Source organism: Fringilla coelebs (assembly GCF_963513975.1).
Source record: "Fringilla coelebs genome assembly, chromosome: 1".
In the NCBI taxonomy this organism is placed as follows: domain Eukaryota; kingdom Metazoa; phylum Chordata; class Aves; order Passeriformes; family Fringillidae; genus Fringilla; species Fringilla coelebs.
Window position 1 is genome coordinate 127,512,019 of NC_140028.1, and position 17,184 is coordinate 127,529,202.

Consider the following 17,184-nt stretch of genomic DNA (forward strand, 5'->3'; position numbering starts at 1 on the left):
AACGCACAAAAGGAGGTAAAAGACTCCATTTTCTCTTCACACCAATGTAAACACTTGAACTTCTCTCTTTCACAAACTATAAGAATAGTTTGCTCCTGAAAAACCCATCAGCTGGAATAGTTTATTCATCTGCAGTTGAATAGGCTCAGTAAACAGGTTTACTGCTTTGCAGATACCAGCTGATATAAAAGGCATTACTTACGACATTTCCTCAAAGACCTTCACTCGCTCACATCCCTCTGGGGGCTCTCGTTTGAACATGTAGCTGTTGTTTGGTTTGGGAGATGAGGCATACTTGGGCAACGGTGAGCTACTCCCACTGTCTGAAAATTTAAAGCAGTTATATTACTAGAGATTGAGAGTGCTTTTTAATTAAATTCGATTTCCAAACAAGATGCCTTTTTTCACAATTTAGCCACTGCGCTGGTTTGCTTCTACCACAATGCTTCCTTTATTGCAGGCTACTTCTAACACCCTTGTATAGCACATTTCTTCTGAGTAACAGCTTCGGTGCAGCAGCACTCTATTGTATAACAACACGTAACAGGAGGATATTTTTATCCAGAACACTGCAATCGGAACAAAGCAGAGCTGTGATCCTGGAAACAAATACATTCTTTATTACATAGTTCAAAAACCATAAATGAACAAGGTAATATGCACAATACATGCAGAAGAATTATGAGTGGTAATGATAAAACACCTTCTCACTGTATAAACAGTGTATACAACTTGTATCTTATTTTAAAACAATCTTTCACTGGAATATTGACCTCATCAGCCTCATGAGCAGCTCAGAAGTCGGAACTAAATGAAACACATTTGTAACACAGGTACTGCTACCTTATCATTACAATGTCTTATCTTACTTGCTTCACAGTTGTGAAGTGGCTTTAGAATCTAGAATAAAGCTTCTACAGTTTAATTCTCTCATCATTACTGGCTATAAAATACGGGTATTCTTCATAACTTGAGCTGCCTGTGTGTATTTTAGCCAGACACACTTAGAATTAAAGGCGAGAAGATCTAGGACAAAAGGCAACAGGCAGATTTATTTGTACTTCTCAGAAAGTATGAGAGAAGGCTCAAGTCTGGTAATGATAGAAGCACAGAAGATGCAAATCTTAAGATTATGAAAGGGTTCACTTTAAACAGTCATGCTGACAACATGATAGTAAATGCATTAAGGAAATAAAGTAGGTACAGAAATAGCTATCCACAGAAAACTAGGAAATTAGGTTTCTGCAGTGGCTTCTACCTTTTAAAAGAGCAGCATCTCTCCCAAGGTAGTATTACTGGTTCCCTATTCCCTGCTTAGGATTACAATTAAAAAATGAAATAGCAAAATTAACGAGGACCAACTTACAAATACACCTTAACAGGAGAGAAATAGCTGCTCTTGCTGTAGATCTTTTCAAATCTTTCCACTAATGTGGGGTACATTATTTTTAACTCAAGTGTATAGCCTTGGTTTACTTCCCTGTCGTGCATGTGTGTTGCTTTTTCAGACATCCAAGCTTCAAGCACTATGATTTAACCTTACCAAAGTGGACAGATTTGTCTTTAACAGCTTGCAAAGAGTAACTATACAAACTATTATATTACCATGACTCAAATATTAAGGCTAATCATTAGATGTTTTGAAACATTCCTGCTTCCTCTTACAAGAAGAAACAAATCAACTCAAATGTCACACTTCCCTTTGAAGATTTATTATGAATGATATGAGATAAAATAATAGTGTTGACGTGAACCTCAGTAGCATATTGATTATTCAGTGCTTTCCTGATGTAGAGTGAATACAGGACTTCTATTTACAGAATTTTTGGTGTTAACTACGAAGGCAGAAAATGCTTAGAGACGATACAGATATTTGCCAAGTTGGGAGCATGATGGTCTTGTTGGCATCTTTCCACTGTTGGCCCACACCACTCATTCTAAACACAGAAATCATTAACAGAACTCAGACAGTTTGTTTCCTCCTGCTAATATTTAAAATTGAACATCCAAGTTTCTATTTAAAAAATTAGAGACATAAAATGTACTACTGTTCATTCCACTGAATAGTGGAAAACATGGCAGTACATCCAAGGGAAGAATCAAACAGAATTCAAAGTTAAGTCAGTTCTTGGAAGATTTAAGAGTTTAAGAGTCTTGTCTGCTAGCCAGTTCAGCTTTCAATCAAGTTTTTGGTTTAGTTAGCTCTGCCTGGCTGAAACTTTCTACGTGAGACAGCTGCTAAACAAGTATTTCTCTTTACCCTCCCTGCTTTTAAAGCTTATGAAGTTGTTAATTTTCATTTTGCCCGAGTGCACGGCACGCGCTGTTTGGAGAACACGTGCGGCTGCGAGGAGACTCGCGCGTACAAGCCGGGCCTCGGGCGAGAGCAGGAGGGACTGGGAACACAAGCCACCAGTTAAGTGGCAAGAGGTGGGATTCACAGCTTAAGCCAGACTCCACTTGTGTATCCTGTGAGCTCTGCAGCGCTGAACTGTCCCGTCATTAATCCCTGACCACACGGCACATCCATGTGTGCTGTCCCATGCGCGCCTTCGCGCCTCGCCGAGGCCACGAGGCCGAGCCCTCGGCTCCCTCCAGCAGGGGGCGCCCTGCCGGTGTGTCCAGCCCACCCATCCCATCCCATCCTATTCCATCCCATCCCACTCCATCCCATCCCATCCCAGTCCATCCCATCCCATCCCACTCCATCCCATCCCACCGACAGTGACTGATCGTGGACTCTTTAAAGGGAGTTTCCCTGCCACAAACGCACAGCAGACGATATGGAGGCTTATCACATGGAATTTCTGGACACATACTTAAAACACATATATTCTCTTATCTAGAAAACATTTTAGGACTGTAATTAAAACACTAACAATACTATTTTAACCTTAATACAAGAAATCATATCTTGCACATATTAGAACAACAAAAGGGGGTAAATAAAAAACGATCTGTAGAGCAGTTTTTTGAGGGACTATACTTTAACAAGAAACTGCCAGTGAGCCTTGGGATTACTTTTGATAGGTTCAAAAATAACTAATAAGACCATCCAAAGACTCCACAAACAACTTTCCTTCAAAGAACTATGAATCAGACGCCCAGAATATAACAAGCATCTTCATGAACATGTTACTTGGAAGAGCCTGCTAGCAACAGTGGGACTACTAAATGCTACCTAAATCAAAATCCCTGAAAAACAGGGTATACAATTTATATTTGTACAAAGAAACCCCTCCAGATTTCATCTGCTTATACCTTCAGATGCCTTTGATTTTCCTTTCTGTCACAGCTGCTGAGGATCCTATGTAGGGCTCTGAATTACAGTTTCATGGACCAGAGTATAACAAAACAGATCTAGTGAAACCAGTAGTTTTAATACAAAATCATCAAGCCAGGTGCTATGAAAACACATTATTTCCCAACCCTTCCTTCCTTGTCTGCTCTAATCAATACTGTGTAGTATCACTGCTCTGTTCAGAGTAATACTGTGACCCTTTTCTGAAAATTAGCTTTCACTTGCTTTTGAAAAATTCAATTATTTAACAGCTTCTTGCAGAAAGGTAAACCCACCAGTTGACAGAGTCCAAAGGGCAGCTGGGAGGGCCTCAGGCCAAAGCACAGCTTTACACAAAAAGTTAAAGATGCTTTAGGAATGTAAAGCAGTGCTGTGTCTGTACAGAGCATTGGCTCCTCTCACTGCTCAGTCCCTTAGTCAAACTAACCTTCCTTTCCTATTCAGCAACACGCCCCACAGCCATTAGTAACACCAGTAACTACACTTTTTAATGGTAAATACAAATTATTTCCATCAAGAGGAAAACTAAACCTTTAGAAAAGTAACAAGAAAATGTCACCAAAAATCTACATTTGGTTGTACAATGCATATTTCCAAACTCAACAGGTCTCACAAAAAATGGGTGATCGTTTCATTCGAGGCTCACAAAAGCTTTTAAAATGAAGGTGCAAAAACCTTCCCAAGTTTTTATTGTATAGAGCAATTAACAGCCACAACAAATGTAATAAACTGCCCCTCGAACTTGCTATTCTATTGTAATTTCCAGCCATAACCCTCATTTATCCATAATTTAATTATTTTGAAGCAATATTCTAATTCAGAACAACCAGCCTGTAGAATCTGGATGATATGAGAGCAAAAAGCACCCTTCTGCCTATACTGTTGCAACCTCTGAAGAAATAACTTTCTCTTGGAAAACTGCTACATGTTTTCCTAGTTTTTACCTTGCCCTTAAAAAATTAAGTTGTGATGAGAAGTTCAAGGTCTTATCTTTCATATGCATAGTATTAGGCACCTTACTTAAACCTAGTTTAAAATGCCATTATGATGACTTAAAAAACTGGCTGTTTATCATCATCACCTACACACTTCTCCCAGAGAAGACTTTTGATGTAAGCCTAGCATTAAAGCCAGTCTTAAAACAAAAATCTTAAAACAAAAATCTACAAATAAGTATCTACTCACAAATTTCACTCAGTCAGCTGTTCAAAAAATCCAAGGCAAGAGATAAAAAGCCTTGAAAAGCATTAAAAAGGCAAGATGCACTATTTCAAACTGTCTTCACTCACTACTGCCAATAAATGTACCACTGAAAATTCCTGTTACTGTGATAACGGAGTATTGACTGCAAAAGGAAGTATTGATTTCCTTGCTTTTTAACTTTTATTTCTTATCAGGACATATATGAACCAGTTTACCTGTCAAGATGATTTTTTTGTGTGCTAGTACTTTAGTAAATGCTTCTATAGTGATTCAGTTTTGACAACATATTAAAATTCACATGCATAGTATAAGAAAGAGGAGTATGGTGGAGGCAAGCTAATAACACTTATTTTTGGAGCATAGCCAACTCTTGTGTTGAGCTAAGACTTTTACTTTAATGTGGTTAATTTGCACACTTGCACACATCCAACCCCAGTTCAGGATTTGGGCAGATGGATTTGTTTTCCACTATTTCCTTTTAAATCCAAGATGTGGAAAAAAAATACTTTTCAGAAATCAAGAAAAGCTAGTGTTTCTCCTGTTGACTTCCCCAATGCTATTCCCAAATTACTTTAACTCTTAATAAACAGACAGTGTTTACAAAAAAAACGCTTAACCTTACTTACAACCTCAAAACTCTGCTATTTTTAGCTCATTGGTAAATAAATATATGCTAAACCTTAAAATTTTCATTTCTCTGTGAAACTTACTCCTTTTATTTTGCATGATTTACCCAAATCCTACATCCTCCACACTGAGTCCATGTTTCAGCTAGCTGACCAGAAGCACAAGGGTAATTTTATTAGTAAACAGTTGTCAAAAAAAACACAGTCCTTTTTACACTGGTGCCCATATACTCATACTCCATAGTCTGTCAGTAACTTAATTCCAGAAACTCCAGTTGTACTCCCACTATAAAACCCAACAACATTTTACAGACTGCAAAAAAAACACAGGATATTGATAAAGGCATAAATTATTCAGAATTTTTGAGCCATTATGCAGCATACACAGAGAAGTAATTACCCTCCACCAGGTTGTTCAAACAGGTATCTGAGCTCCTCACCAAATAGCTCCTAGTAGAATGTAAGAGTTCAGAAGCAAAGGTCTTTTAAAAGCAGTCCAAAACTTCATCACCATTTTCAACAGCAAGCAACTCACCAACAACAAATATGCAGTCTACCACAAACCTTCCTGAAACCTTTCTTAAAGGTAAACATATTACAGTCTGAATTCTTCTCATTAGAATCTTCATAAATAGGTAACTGTTTGCTGTGCTCCTCTGACGTATTTATGGAAGATGTTTGTGAAGTTTCACAAACAAGAGGGAAAAAGATATGTAAACAAACAAAACCAATTTTCAGATAAATCCTCAATCCCTCCACAACCATCAAACAAAAACAAAAACTGATGTAATGAGTAAAATGAAGGTAGTTGTAAAAGCATGACATCACATGCCTCCCATAGGTAAAGGCAGGCCATTCTACTCTCACCTTTATCACGGTCATAGAGCAAATCTTCTGTTGAACAGGGACTGCCATCCTGAGATTCAGGAGGGCAAAAGGGAGAGACACACGGTGAGTGGCTGCTGCAGCTGCTGCTGCGCTCCTGCACAGACGGAGTCTGAGTGTCGATGCTCCGGGTACTGCTGCTGCGATAGTGAGCAGGCAACGGCGCCCTTCGACCGTCAGGGATGTCCAAAGGCTGCAAGAGAAACAAGCAATTACAGACAAAAGATCAAACTCACAAGCAATGGCAGCCTGTAGCACTCATCAGCAAAGGCCTTAAGAAGAACAAACACGGCCATTTAGCAAGAACAGGGAGATCTCACACAAGAAAATAATGCAGTGTACAATGGATATGACACACACTAATTACCCGGAGTACTGGGGCAACCTGCACACGTTCCAACGCAAAGTTAACATCCACAATTCAACACGTGCCAGTGGTATGTTTTTATGGTTTTTACGGTAGTTAAAAAAAGTAAACCTCCCTCACTAATTATTTGTAGTACTACAATTTTCAATAAAGGTCACTGCTATTATAATACAAAAACAAGTACCCTGACAGAGATCACATTTGGATAAAAGGGGAAGTACAAAATGTCAAATACAATGGCATACTATTGCCATAACAACCAACTGAATTGCAATTATAAAAGGAAACCAAGTTTTGCTAGTAAGTTGCAATTCTCCAGCACACCCCTACATTCCATCCTTCTACAGATGATGCACACACGCAGGCTTGTAACAAGGCTCACAAGCTTTGTCTTGAGCCAAAGCTAGTAAACTCTACCTGCCTGTATCAGCCTAGCTGGCACTGGCCAGAGTGATGCTGCATCCCATTCTGCAACATACTGCATCGACATGCTCACAGCAGTACATTGGCACGCTCTACTTATTTGTCCTTCCCAATGGAAAATGATTTTTTTAATAAAGATGGTGCTGCTTTAAATGTAAGAAACCAAGTGGGAATTAAAGTCTTGCTTAGAAGTAAAGGGGAAAAAATGTCTGCAAGATTTAAAAAATTTTTATTCTCACTTCAGTGAGAACTGTGTCCAAACCATAAAGAACAGCTTAAATGTTCTAGCTACAAAAAATTAATGCCTTTTTCCCCTCTCACATCAAGTGAACATTTTTATTTTATTGCCTCTCTTCCGCATATATTCCAAAACTGTAACAGCTTGTTCCAGAGCCTAAAAGTCAACCCAACACTTTTGCTAGCAACGAGGACATGACATCTATTGGCTGAGTATCACATTCTCCCTTTTTCAGCAACAGTCTATCCAGAAAACCACCACATATTACACAAAGAGGCAGACATAGCAGAGCAAGAAGATAATTTTCTTCTTATGAGTCTTCCAGTTAATACCATTTCATATTTCAAGTAAGAGCAAAGAAACACACTAAAGAGAACATTACAGTTGCTCCATCAAACACTGTAAGGTTTGGGCACAGCTGTGTGGTCTGCTCCAACAGCTCAGTTCCCATTGCATATGCATTACAACATGACTTGGTGGTCTATTCCCATCACCCCAACAGGCCCTGACTCATTCAATGCACAAGACAGACTTGCAGCTCTGTAGCATTTGTTACACAGACAGAAGAGACAAAACAAGACTGAAGCTGTAGAAAGAAAGTAGTCTCATAATTATCATAACCAAACCAACAAAGAAAAAAAGACCACACCAAAAAAAAAAAAAAAACCAAACAAAAAACCACACCAGGAAAAAAACCCAAAAAACCAAACCAAACCAAAAAAAAACCAAAAAAAACAACCCAAACCAAACCAAAAAACCACAAAAACAAAACAAAACAACAACAACAAAAAAAAAACAAAACAAAAAAACAACCGTCCCAAAAACTGCCATAGAAAACAGCATCTTTATTTCTCTCTCTGCCACAAAAATTCTGTGATATGTCAGGGAATCAACTGAACCAACCTGTGTCTTGTCTTCTACAGTATCTCTTCTGGACACACAGTTTATACGGGTCTGATTTGTAAGTCCTCTGCATTAACAGATGCAGAGGACTACAGGAGCTGCATTCCTGAACTGGAATGCAACATCCTGAGCTACCTGAACAACCACACTATAGAACCCTGATGGAATTGTGTTTCCCCATCCATAAAGTGTAAATAATATTATCTTTCTTCTCACATAACTGTGATGTAAAGTGAACAAAATGCTCCTATTATAAAGAAGCAAAATCTCAGGCAAAAATTCAGATTTCTCACTTCAAAGAAAGGTGTAACAGTAAGCATGAGGACACAAATCTAAGGAGGAGAAGGGAAAAACACCAAACAGCTGCTCATTAAGGGCATACACTATGGTCTATCTAACAGGTAAAACAAGGATTCCAGGGAGGGGAAAAAAACAGCAAGTGATCACATAATTAAAGATTTCAGGATAACACAGATGTTCTTCCACACCTGGAGGAACAATGTAGTCTCAGGCAGGCAGGAAGTATATGCCACATCCCATATTTCAATCTCCCCTGAGCTAAAACCTGAGGTACAAAAATAATCCATATTTTTAGACACATATCTAAATATACACATAAGCAGAAAAAGCCAAATATTTATCATTCTTTACAAGTGCAATAACATTTATTAGGCATAGAAAATGCCAGTTAATATCTAAGATTACTGTGTTCTTGCATTTATCTTTCCCTCATTGCTGAAAAGTGGAAAAGTCTCCATGAAAATATCAACTAGAAGTATTTATCTTGTTAAAAAGTTTATGTATCAAACCTGATCAATGTAAAAAAACACTTTGGAAGTTACTTTCTATGAGTCATGCCTGAACTCTTCTAAAACTGAAGTTCTCACAACCTTACAAGATAAGAAAGAGGATAACTAATTTGGTACAGCTGCTATTACTTCCCATAATGCCCAATGCATGGAAAACAACTAGAAATTACTGCATTCTATATGCTATTTCTTGAGGGTTTTTTTTTTCAAGTATGTCCAGTCATGTATTAACCTTATATCAAATGCATTCTGACAGGACACTTGTCCATCCCTACTGGATGTGTGTTCTTGGACACAGTTACACACTGCTCTCATCTCCCAGCAAAGGTATGAAAAAGCTGCATTTGACAACAAGTATGCATTTTTCAATACACTGTTAACATTCACCAATTTATTTTCGGTATCAATCTTTTTGCTGGAAAAAACTCCAACAACACTCTGCTTAGAAGAATCAGGAATGCCACCAGTCTGTAACAGCATCACCAACAGGAGTCTCCTCACAAGCTGTACATCTATTTGGGAGGCAACTTCTTCAGAGCAAAGCATTCAATGCTATTGATTTAAAAACTTTCCTCTAGACTGGAACATAAAGGCCAACATAGGAAAGTGCTTCTTCCTGCTGGCATCAGTGAAGCCATCAATGCACTAGATCAGGTTCAAGTAGTGTATCCTAGGAAGGAACACTTGGGAAAAAAAAAACAGGTTTCAGATGAAGGCTAAGAGGAGTTAAGTAAGGATCCTCTGCATCTGTGCAAAATAAAAGAAGTCATTTTATTAAGGGATTAAGTTTCCAGATAGGTACATAAGACCACCTCGCCATCTCCTTCCAGAAGCTTTAGAAATCCAACGAGGAACACAGTAATCACTTTACTTACACTATCTGATATTCCATCAAAATTTATTTATTTCTAATTACTTCTGTATACTTGATAGTTTCAGTAGAATGTTTTTCCTGACAGGAGGCCTATGAATGTGTCTGTGCTCTGCTACGGGGCACATTTCATGATTTTCACTGTTGTATTCCAGAAGAGGGAACACCTCTTATCCCCTAATCCCTACAAAAAGTCCATCATCTTTCTGCACCCAAGTCTCCAATGATGGTGTTGTGGAATTACAATGGGAAAAAGAACAAAAGCCTGCAACAACTTTAAAAAAAGCTGGCTCCATCTTACAAGTTATGGTGAGAACAGAGACACCATCACACCTTGTCAGAGTTAATCAGCAAGCTATAAATGAAGGAAGGAAAATATATCCAAGAATTTTGAATAAATGCATTAGAACATTAATTAGAAGTTCATTAATAAATTTGAGGAGAAAGAGATGATTAAGAAGTGCCTCAAAAAGGACAAATTCATTTTATGAAAGCAAAAAGGAAACACCAGCCAGCTAAGCAAGATTAATTATGTGAAAAAAATACAGCTATTGCTAAACTGCAAAGAATGAAATTTTTTTAGTATTTTGACTATTATGCAATCTCTAAACTTTACCTTTTAAAAATCCTATGGACTGTAATGACACAAAGACATTACTAATCCTCAACTGTCTTTATGAAATACAATAATAACTGCATAATAGTGGTTTGGTTATTTTTGCTTTTACAATTACAATTTTAACCATCATTAAGATGTTAAAACAAATTTTTTTTAAAAATGTTTCAGAGAAGTAACAGAACTAAATCAACATGAGCGAAGACACAAGACATATTCCAAAGCAACAAACTATCTTTGACTTTGCTTTTAAAATAGTTTCTAAAAATACAAAATGTTACAAAATGTTACAGCAAGAAAGAATGCCAGAAAACTGAAAGAAAAACGAACAGGAGCACAAGAGCTTGGTTTCCTATGGTCTATCTTTTGTCCAGTGAGTCCTAACCTTTAACCCAGCTGCCCCCAGTTCCCCCAGGCTAAATTGTTGTATTAGGAGAAAGTTCACCGGCAGTAAGATTTGAGTAAATGATGATCTTGTTATGATCTTCCATAAGCAAACTGAGATCTTGTAATCTCACAGACAGTGCTAGGAGTCCCACACTAGGTCCCACAAGACCAGAGTTCACAGAAATTAACAGTTACATAGCGGGAAACAACCCTCTGCCCACAAAGATGGACTTGACTTCAAGGGCAATGTCTGATTTATGACTTTCTTTTGTGTCTGAAGCTCTTGCCAGCTGAATGTTTGGAGGAAGGGTTCACTATTGCCTTGGCTGCGTAAACTCCGAGCACCTCTGGCCCAAATCCAACAATGCACTTAAGTATGTGCTTAGCTGTTTGGCTGGATCAGAGTCAGTACATTCAGTAACACAGGAGAGCTCTGCATCCCAAGCAGTAAGCTGTTAAAATCCAAGGACAACATTTACAAGGATGATTTGTCTGATAGATAAATGAAATATCCTCCCAACTACAGGAGATTACAACCCCAGCCATAGCAACATCAATGGTGGCACTACAATACACATTTTTTTGTACTCTTTGGAGATGTGCAACAAGGCTTGTTGAGCTGGGCATTCAGGGTGCATGTCTGACTTTTTTCCTTATTCCCCTGGTACACACCTCATCTAAAGGGATAAGACAGCCTTAGGAAAGGAAACATAGCATAGAACTACTACTACACTCTTAAGAGTGCTTTGTCCACACAACTAGGGGTCTGGAGAAGCCAAGACTACTCAAAAAAAAAAATTTAAGTTTACTACAGATATGAAGAGCTGCAAATATGAGGTTTCAGAATCTTAAACCTCTGATGGATGTTCTATAGCTTGATTTGTATACTGAATTGCTATTATATGACCATTCATGAGAAAAGCACCTACAACTTGCAGAAGATTAGGGAAAAAAACGTGGAGTACTTTATTCCACAGTAGAAAATTTTCACTGGCTGCTCAGGAAACAGTGGCTGTAAACCAAGTATTTCACATTTTCAGTGTCATCAAATTCCTCAATGAAAAGTCCAATGCTCCAAAGCAAAGCCACCCCATTTGTCAGTATTTCCCATACAGAGTTCTCCCATGACAGATCACAGAGGTTTCATGGCAGTAAAATGGTCCACATTCAGTTCACGGAAAAAAGAGCATTAAAACCAAAAAGGAGAGCATAGCACTGGAAACTTACATCTTGCTCAAGAAAAAGAGTGCAAAATGAAGCAAATATAACTATCTCCTGATCTCTAATTACTTATTACTGCAGCCTGAAGTGTCTGAATGTTCTAATGCTTGTATCTCTTAAAAAAAGTTGCAAGTTCTCTATAGAAAGGGCATGCTAAGCAAAGTAGGTTTGGCCAGAAGCCCTTTAAAAATAAAAAAGAAAACTCAAAAACAAAAACCCACCATGCTAAAACACTGAAACAAAGTTTTCAAACAAACAATTCTTTGAAGAAAAGTATTTGTAATTTCAGCCACAACGAAGGTTCCTCAAGAGGAAGGTTTTCCCTGTGTTTATAGATTACAAAGAGATAACAACCATAAACATTTTACTATATTCTTACCTTGGATACCTCTTCTTTTCCACTATTCTCCTTAATGAATACTTTTTCCAGTTCAGGGCTTATTCCTTCTACATTACACGGCACACGTGAAGCAGTTGATTTTGGCACTGAAATGCTTGACAGTGGCATAGGGACAGATCTGGAAATACAAGCCTAGAAGGTAGACAGCAACATGATTTAAAGATGGAAAACAGAATAAAGGCAGAAGTCTGAGACCAAAACTAAAAACATTACTCAGTAAGAAGGTGTGTAATAATTTTGCCAGAATTTGCTAGAAGATCATCTTTACTTGGTGAATTTAAATAAAAACAAATGCCTGCAGAAATCAAAAGCCAATAAAATCATCTCTCCTTAACTCAAAGAAGAGTTGTACAACCAAAGCACTCTATGACTTCACTTGGTAGTAAGCAGACAGGTGTATGTACTTTCCAGAGGCACAGACTAAGGTTTACACTGCAGGGGGATGGGGACTGCATGAGGCCCTGATGCTAACTGGGATCCAAAAGGCATTTCATAACATTCCTAAAGCTTAATGACTCAACCAAAATAGTCACTTAATGTACTTTTACTCTCTTTTAGTTGGTTTTAGCGAATGCAAAATAAAACATTCATTCTGAACCTTTAATTTCATTAGCTTATACCTTTTCAGAACTTTACGTTAAAGGTCTTAAGAGAAATCATCTTGAGTTTAAGAAACAAGCACATAAGTGAGTACAAATATGATTTTCAGAAAAGCCTGTTCAGTGGAGCTCTGTTACCAACAGGAAGCATTCCCAAGAGTGCACCTATGTCTTGCACACTCAACCTTAAAATCTTCACCTGGGCAGCAGCTACACTGACAGCCATGAAAAGCCTCGTGTCAATCCACGTGTTCTCTTCCTCCTCACAGAATCACAGGATGTTTAAGACAAAATGTAAACATTTTTTTGAGTTCTTATCAAGTGAATTTTGCACAAGGTGCAAGTCATTTGCTTGCAAGCATTCTCTCACTGCCAAAACACACAGCCTGAAGAATGGCTTTTAAGTGAGCTCCAAGTACTCAACAATGTTCTTCACAGCACATGTCCTAGGTGCATTTCAATCTTTGTCAAAGGCTGTCTGCTATGTGACTATAATGGCACAGGTACTTGCAACAGCTTACTTTGAGATGTAAAGCAAGACCCTTTTCTGTGTCAAATGTAGTAGGATCCTTTGTAAAAAAGGCTAACAGGTTCAGGAAGAGCATCAAATTCCTATTGTCTTTATGCTTTAGGATCTGACCACAAAATTTTATCCCCATAGAAGGAATATAAGGAATCAGCCACCACAGCTCAACCAGCTGCTGTAACTAACTGCTATAGAACACCAGGTAGTTAGAAAGGTACTCAGGAAATAGCATGATAGAACCAACATTTCAGATGTTCAAAGAGTGGCCTGTTAGTAACAGGGAGTCCAAGTTAATGATCTACTGCAGGTGAAATTTAATCAGGACTCAAATATCTGCACTCTCAAATAAGCCATGGTTAAATGCTTTCTACGAGTGCCTTAAGATTTATGAAGATACTGGCTGAACTTCACCTGAGCTTTAGAACTATAATTGGGTTTCAATTTTGCTGACAGGTTGTAGTGACTAAATCATGACTGCTTTGGGTATCCTCCATTGCACCCCCTGCTTTGGTACTTTCTTTATCTTTCTTTTTTTTTTTCTTTCTTTTTTTTTTTAACTAGCCCAGATGGAATTAGGTTGCAAAACTGAGAAGCAAATACCTTCCAGAGGAGCTTTGAAAGTTTATCACAAAAAAATTAGTCTTGGAAGCAAGTATGCATCCCTTGAAGCACAGCCTTATTTGGCCATGCCCATAACTTTTACAGCATCATAATATATTTCAGTTGCTATCCTGGTGCCACCCTTCCTTTATTATATGATGACCATCAGATGAACCCCAGTGAAGGCACAGCAGTGTCAGACTGTAAGCATGTGATGTACCACACAAGAGAACAAACACAGGCCAGATGGGAAGGCTCAGCAGGCCATTCAGGTGGGAGGCTGCTCATATGAGGAGCTGCCCACTTACCTGAGTCTGACTGATTGCTATATGGTTGCCATGGAGAGGTGACTGACGTTCCTTCTCTTTGCTGTGCCGACTGCTCTGCTTACTGCGCTGCAGCTGCTGCCTCAGCTTGGCAATCTGCTGGAGAGAAGTTCAGGTGGTGTGAGAATGAGTTATCAAATGGGTAACTGCTCATCTTCACATATCAAGTGAATCATGGACATTTTAATCCTCTTTGGAGGATTTTACAGGCATATAGGATTGCCTTTCCTTGAAGTATGAGCATTAAAGTTTCTTTCTGCTTATCAGACACTTACTCCAAAGTATCTGCCCTACTCACCAACCTGAATATGACAATGGGCTTAGTTTATTTATTCAATTTCCTTATTTACGGACAAGTACTGTAATATCTGCTGCAAATAAAAGTAGTCAGAATGACAATTTGCAGCATCTTCTATTCTGTAACTGGTTTAAACTGGGGACTTTAAAGCCTACAGTTTAATTTGATTGATCTTAAACCAAAACAAAGTTTTTTCGAGATAATTCATCATAAAAGTAAAGAACCTTCACAAACAACTGGCACTCAAAATGCACTGTTCATCCTGAAGTGCTTATTTAATACATTTAATAGCACTTCCCTGCAGGCAATATTACCACAGATTCCTTCAGGCAGACAGAATTATCTTTCCTGCTGTCTGCTGCAAAGATGTCTAATCAAAAGTCACATTTTAAATGTCAAATTCAACTAAAGCCATTATCCATCTGACCTGCTCCTTAACAAGAAACCAAAGAATTTCATTCTGGGATTCTTCTACTTATTTATTCCTCCTGGGAAACTTCTACATGAAAGAGAGTACTTACCTCTATAAACATTGTCTCAGAAGTTTAGACTGTGTGCAAATTCACACAACAGGTACAGACACTTCCTTAAAACTGGATAATTTGTTCCCTTAGGCTCAAATCCCACTGTTCCTCATGCTCAGCACACTGGAATACAAGGCCATGCATGGGCCCATTTCATTTTTAACTCAGCTAGAGATACAATTTTTAACAACCTGAAGGGCAAGTAAGGAGAATGAATGCACATGGAATTCATACATCAGCTGGAAACTAACCTCTCTGAGTGACAGCTCACAAGTACACGTACTCTGTGGTTATTTCCACTTAGTTAAATATATCACTGGTACTCCTGCAAAGCAACTCTGTGTCAGAGAATCACTTCACATCACTCTTCACAGAGTCAGAGATGACAGTGCTTGGTGAAGAGGTTTGGATGGAGCTCTGCTGCAGGCTGTGAACGCTTCTTTGTGCTGTTTCTGGTAGCACTCACAGAAGAACAATCTATCTTTATGGCTTCATATCAAGTTTTGCCACAGCTCATTACCCATATTTATAGAACTGCTACTCAGAAAGGGCTGAATACTTTGATCTTTAAACAACAGACAAACAGTTCAAGAGTTCCAAAAGGGTCTGTGTGTTGAATATATCCAAAAAAACAGAGCCCTAATACAACTGCATTACTTACACAGATGAGCTTCATTTAGAGAACTGGGACACTAAACTCTTGATCAAAGGTACAACTGAAGTACCATGTGGCAAGAAACTTTGCAGTCTGAAGAGGTATTTAATCTCTAAAAAAAAATTCTATCTATAATTTCCCCTTCTCCTTGTAGCAGTAACAGCACATGTAGGTAACTACTCTGGTAAATATACACACATTACAAATATTTTGTGTCTTACATTGGAATGCTGAAAAATGGGGAGAATTGGGAAATAATCTTCATCTTCCCCTTTAAAAACAGAGGAGAAAACTGGTGCCCAGCTCAGAAGACAGCTGTGGACAGAGATGGCTGGCTATAAGAACAATCAGAAAGCAAGGAGTGCTGCATATAAATCTTTCATTTCTACTGCCTCTCCTTGACTCTATGCACTTCTTCGTAAGTCAAAAAGTTAAATACACTATTTTGTTTAATTTAGATGAAATACAATTTCTGAGCTTTCCTCAAGAGCACACTTTGAAAAGAAAATATCTACACGATACCACCTCAGAGATGTGGCTGACTGATTTCTGTCACAAATAAGCTTGGAAATCTTTGACAACATAGCCTCTCACTATAAAATTTGGATAGTGAAAACTCTAAATGGGAGAGTGTTGATAGGCTGGTATGTCTCTAGGCTAGCCAAAAGCCTTGAAGCTCTGATATTGTGAAAGCAATCAATGGATCCCTGGAATTAAAAGGTTCTCTCAGCCACCTCAAGAGTATGTGACTTGTGGCAGCCAGTAGGTTCTTGACACTAACAAAGAAAAGAGTGCTTGGGTCACTGAGGAGAACAGAAATTGGAAAATTGTTGATTTGACTGTGTATCTGGAGCTGATACAATCTCTTAGGCCAAACAAGCTTAATGCAGTAAAAAAACAGATGTGCCTTAGATCATATGTCCTTAGCCCTGAACTTGCAGGACCCTAGCTGTCCATGACACTAGGACATGTAGTTACTTTTGGACAAGAAAATGAGAAAGTAACAGTGGGCTTATAAAAAGGAATCTGCCATTTCCTATTTATCCTGCAGACCTGAGAGACAAAAGCTTGCTGGCACAGACAACCAGCAAGCTGGCAGTGTCCATGAGTACACCAAATCCACTGAACTGAACAATGCTCCATCTCTTCACCAAGAAGAATCCACAGTGATTCTACCACTTGCTGATCCTGAAATTACAATAGCTTTTTTTCTTTTACAAGGTTATCTTTTAATTATTTTCTATCTCAAGCTGAAATAAAGCCACTGCTACTAACAGGAAATAGACAGCTGTGCTAGCTTCCTCCAAGTTTATCTACACCTTCTTCTCAGGCAGCAGAGAAGCGCCATCAGAGCAACAAACATAAGCAAAATTATCTACAGTATGAGCTACACTAATTCTCATAAA

At 38.4% G+C, this 17,184-nt stretch overlaps 1 protein-coding gene across 3 annotated transcripts in view; it reads right to left on the reverse strand.

Annotated features, from left to right (window-relative positions):
• The window catches only part of GLCCI1 (glucocorticoid induced 1), a 53,551-nt gene that overhangs the window by 3,637 nt on the left and 32,730 nt on the right, over positions 1-17,184 (reverse strand). The window contains exons 4-7 of one of the 3 annotated variants that reach the window (XM_084223336.1): positions 14,284-14,397; positions 12,230-12,382; positions 5,998-6,208; positions 203-323 (exon numbers count right to left, since the gene is read on the reverse strand). In XM_084223336.1, the coding sequence (XP_084079462.1) occupies positions 203-323; positions 5,998-6,208; positions 12,230-12,382; positions 14,284-14,397 (599 nt within the window). Of the gene's footprint in view, positions 1-202; positions 324-5,997; positions 6,209-12,229; positions 12,383-14,283; positions 14,401-17,184 lie in introns of all 3 variants that reach the window. The other 2 variants (XM_084223335.1, XM_084223337.1) reach the window with 2 other exon arrangements.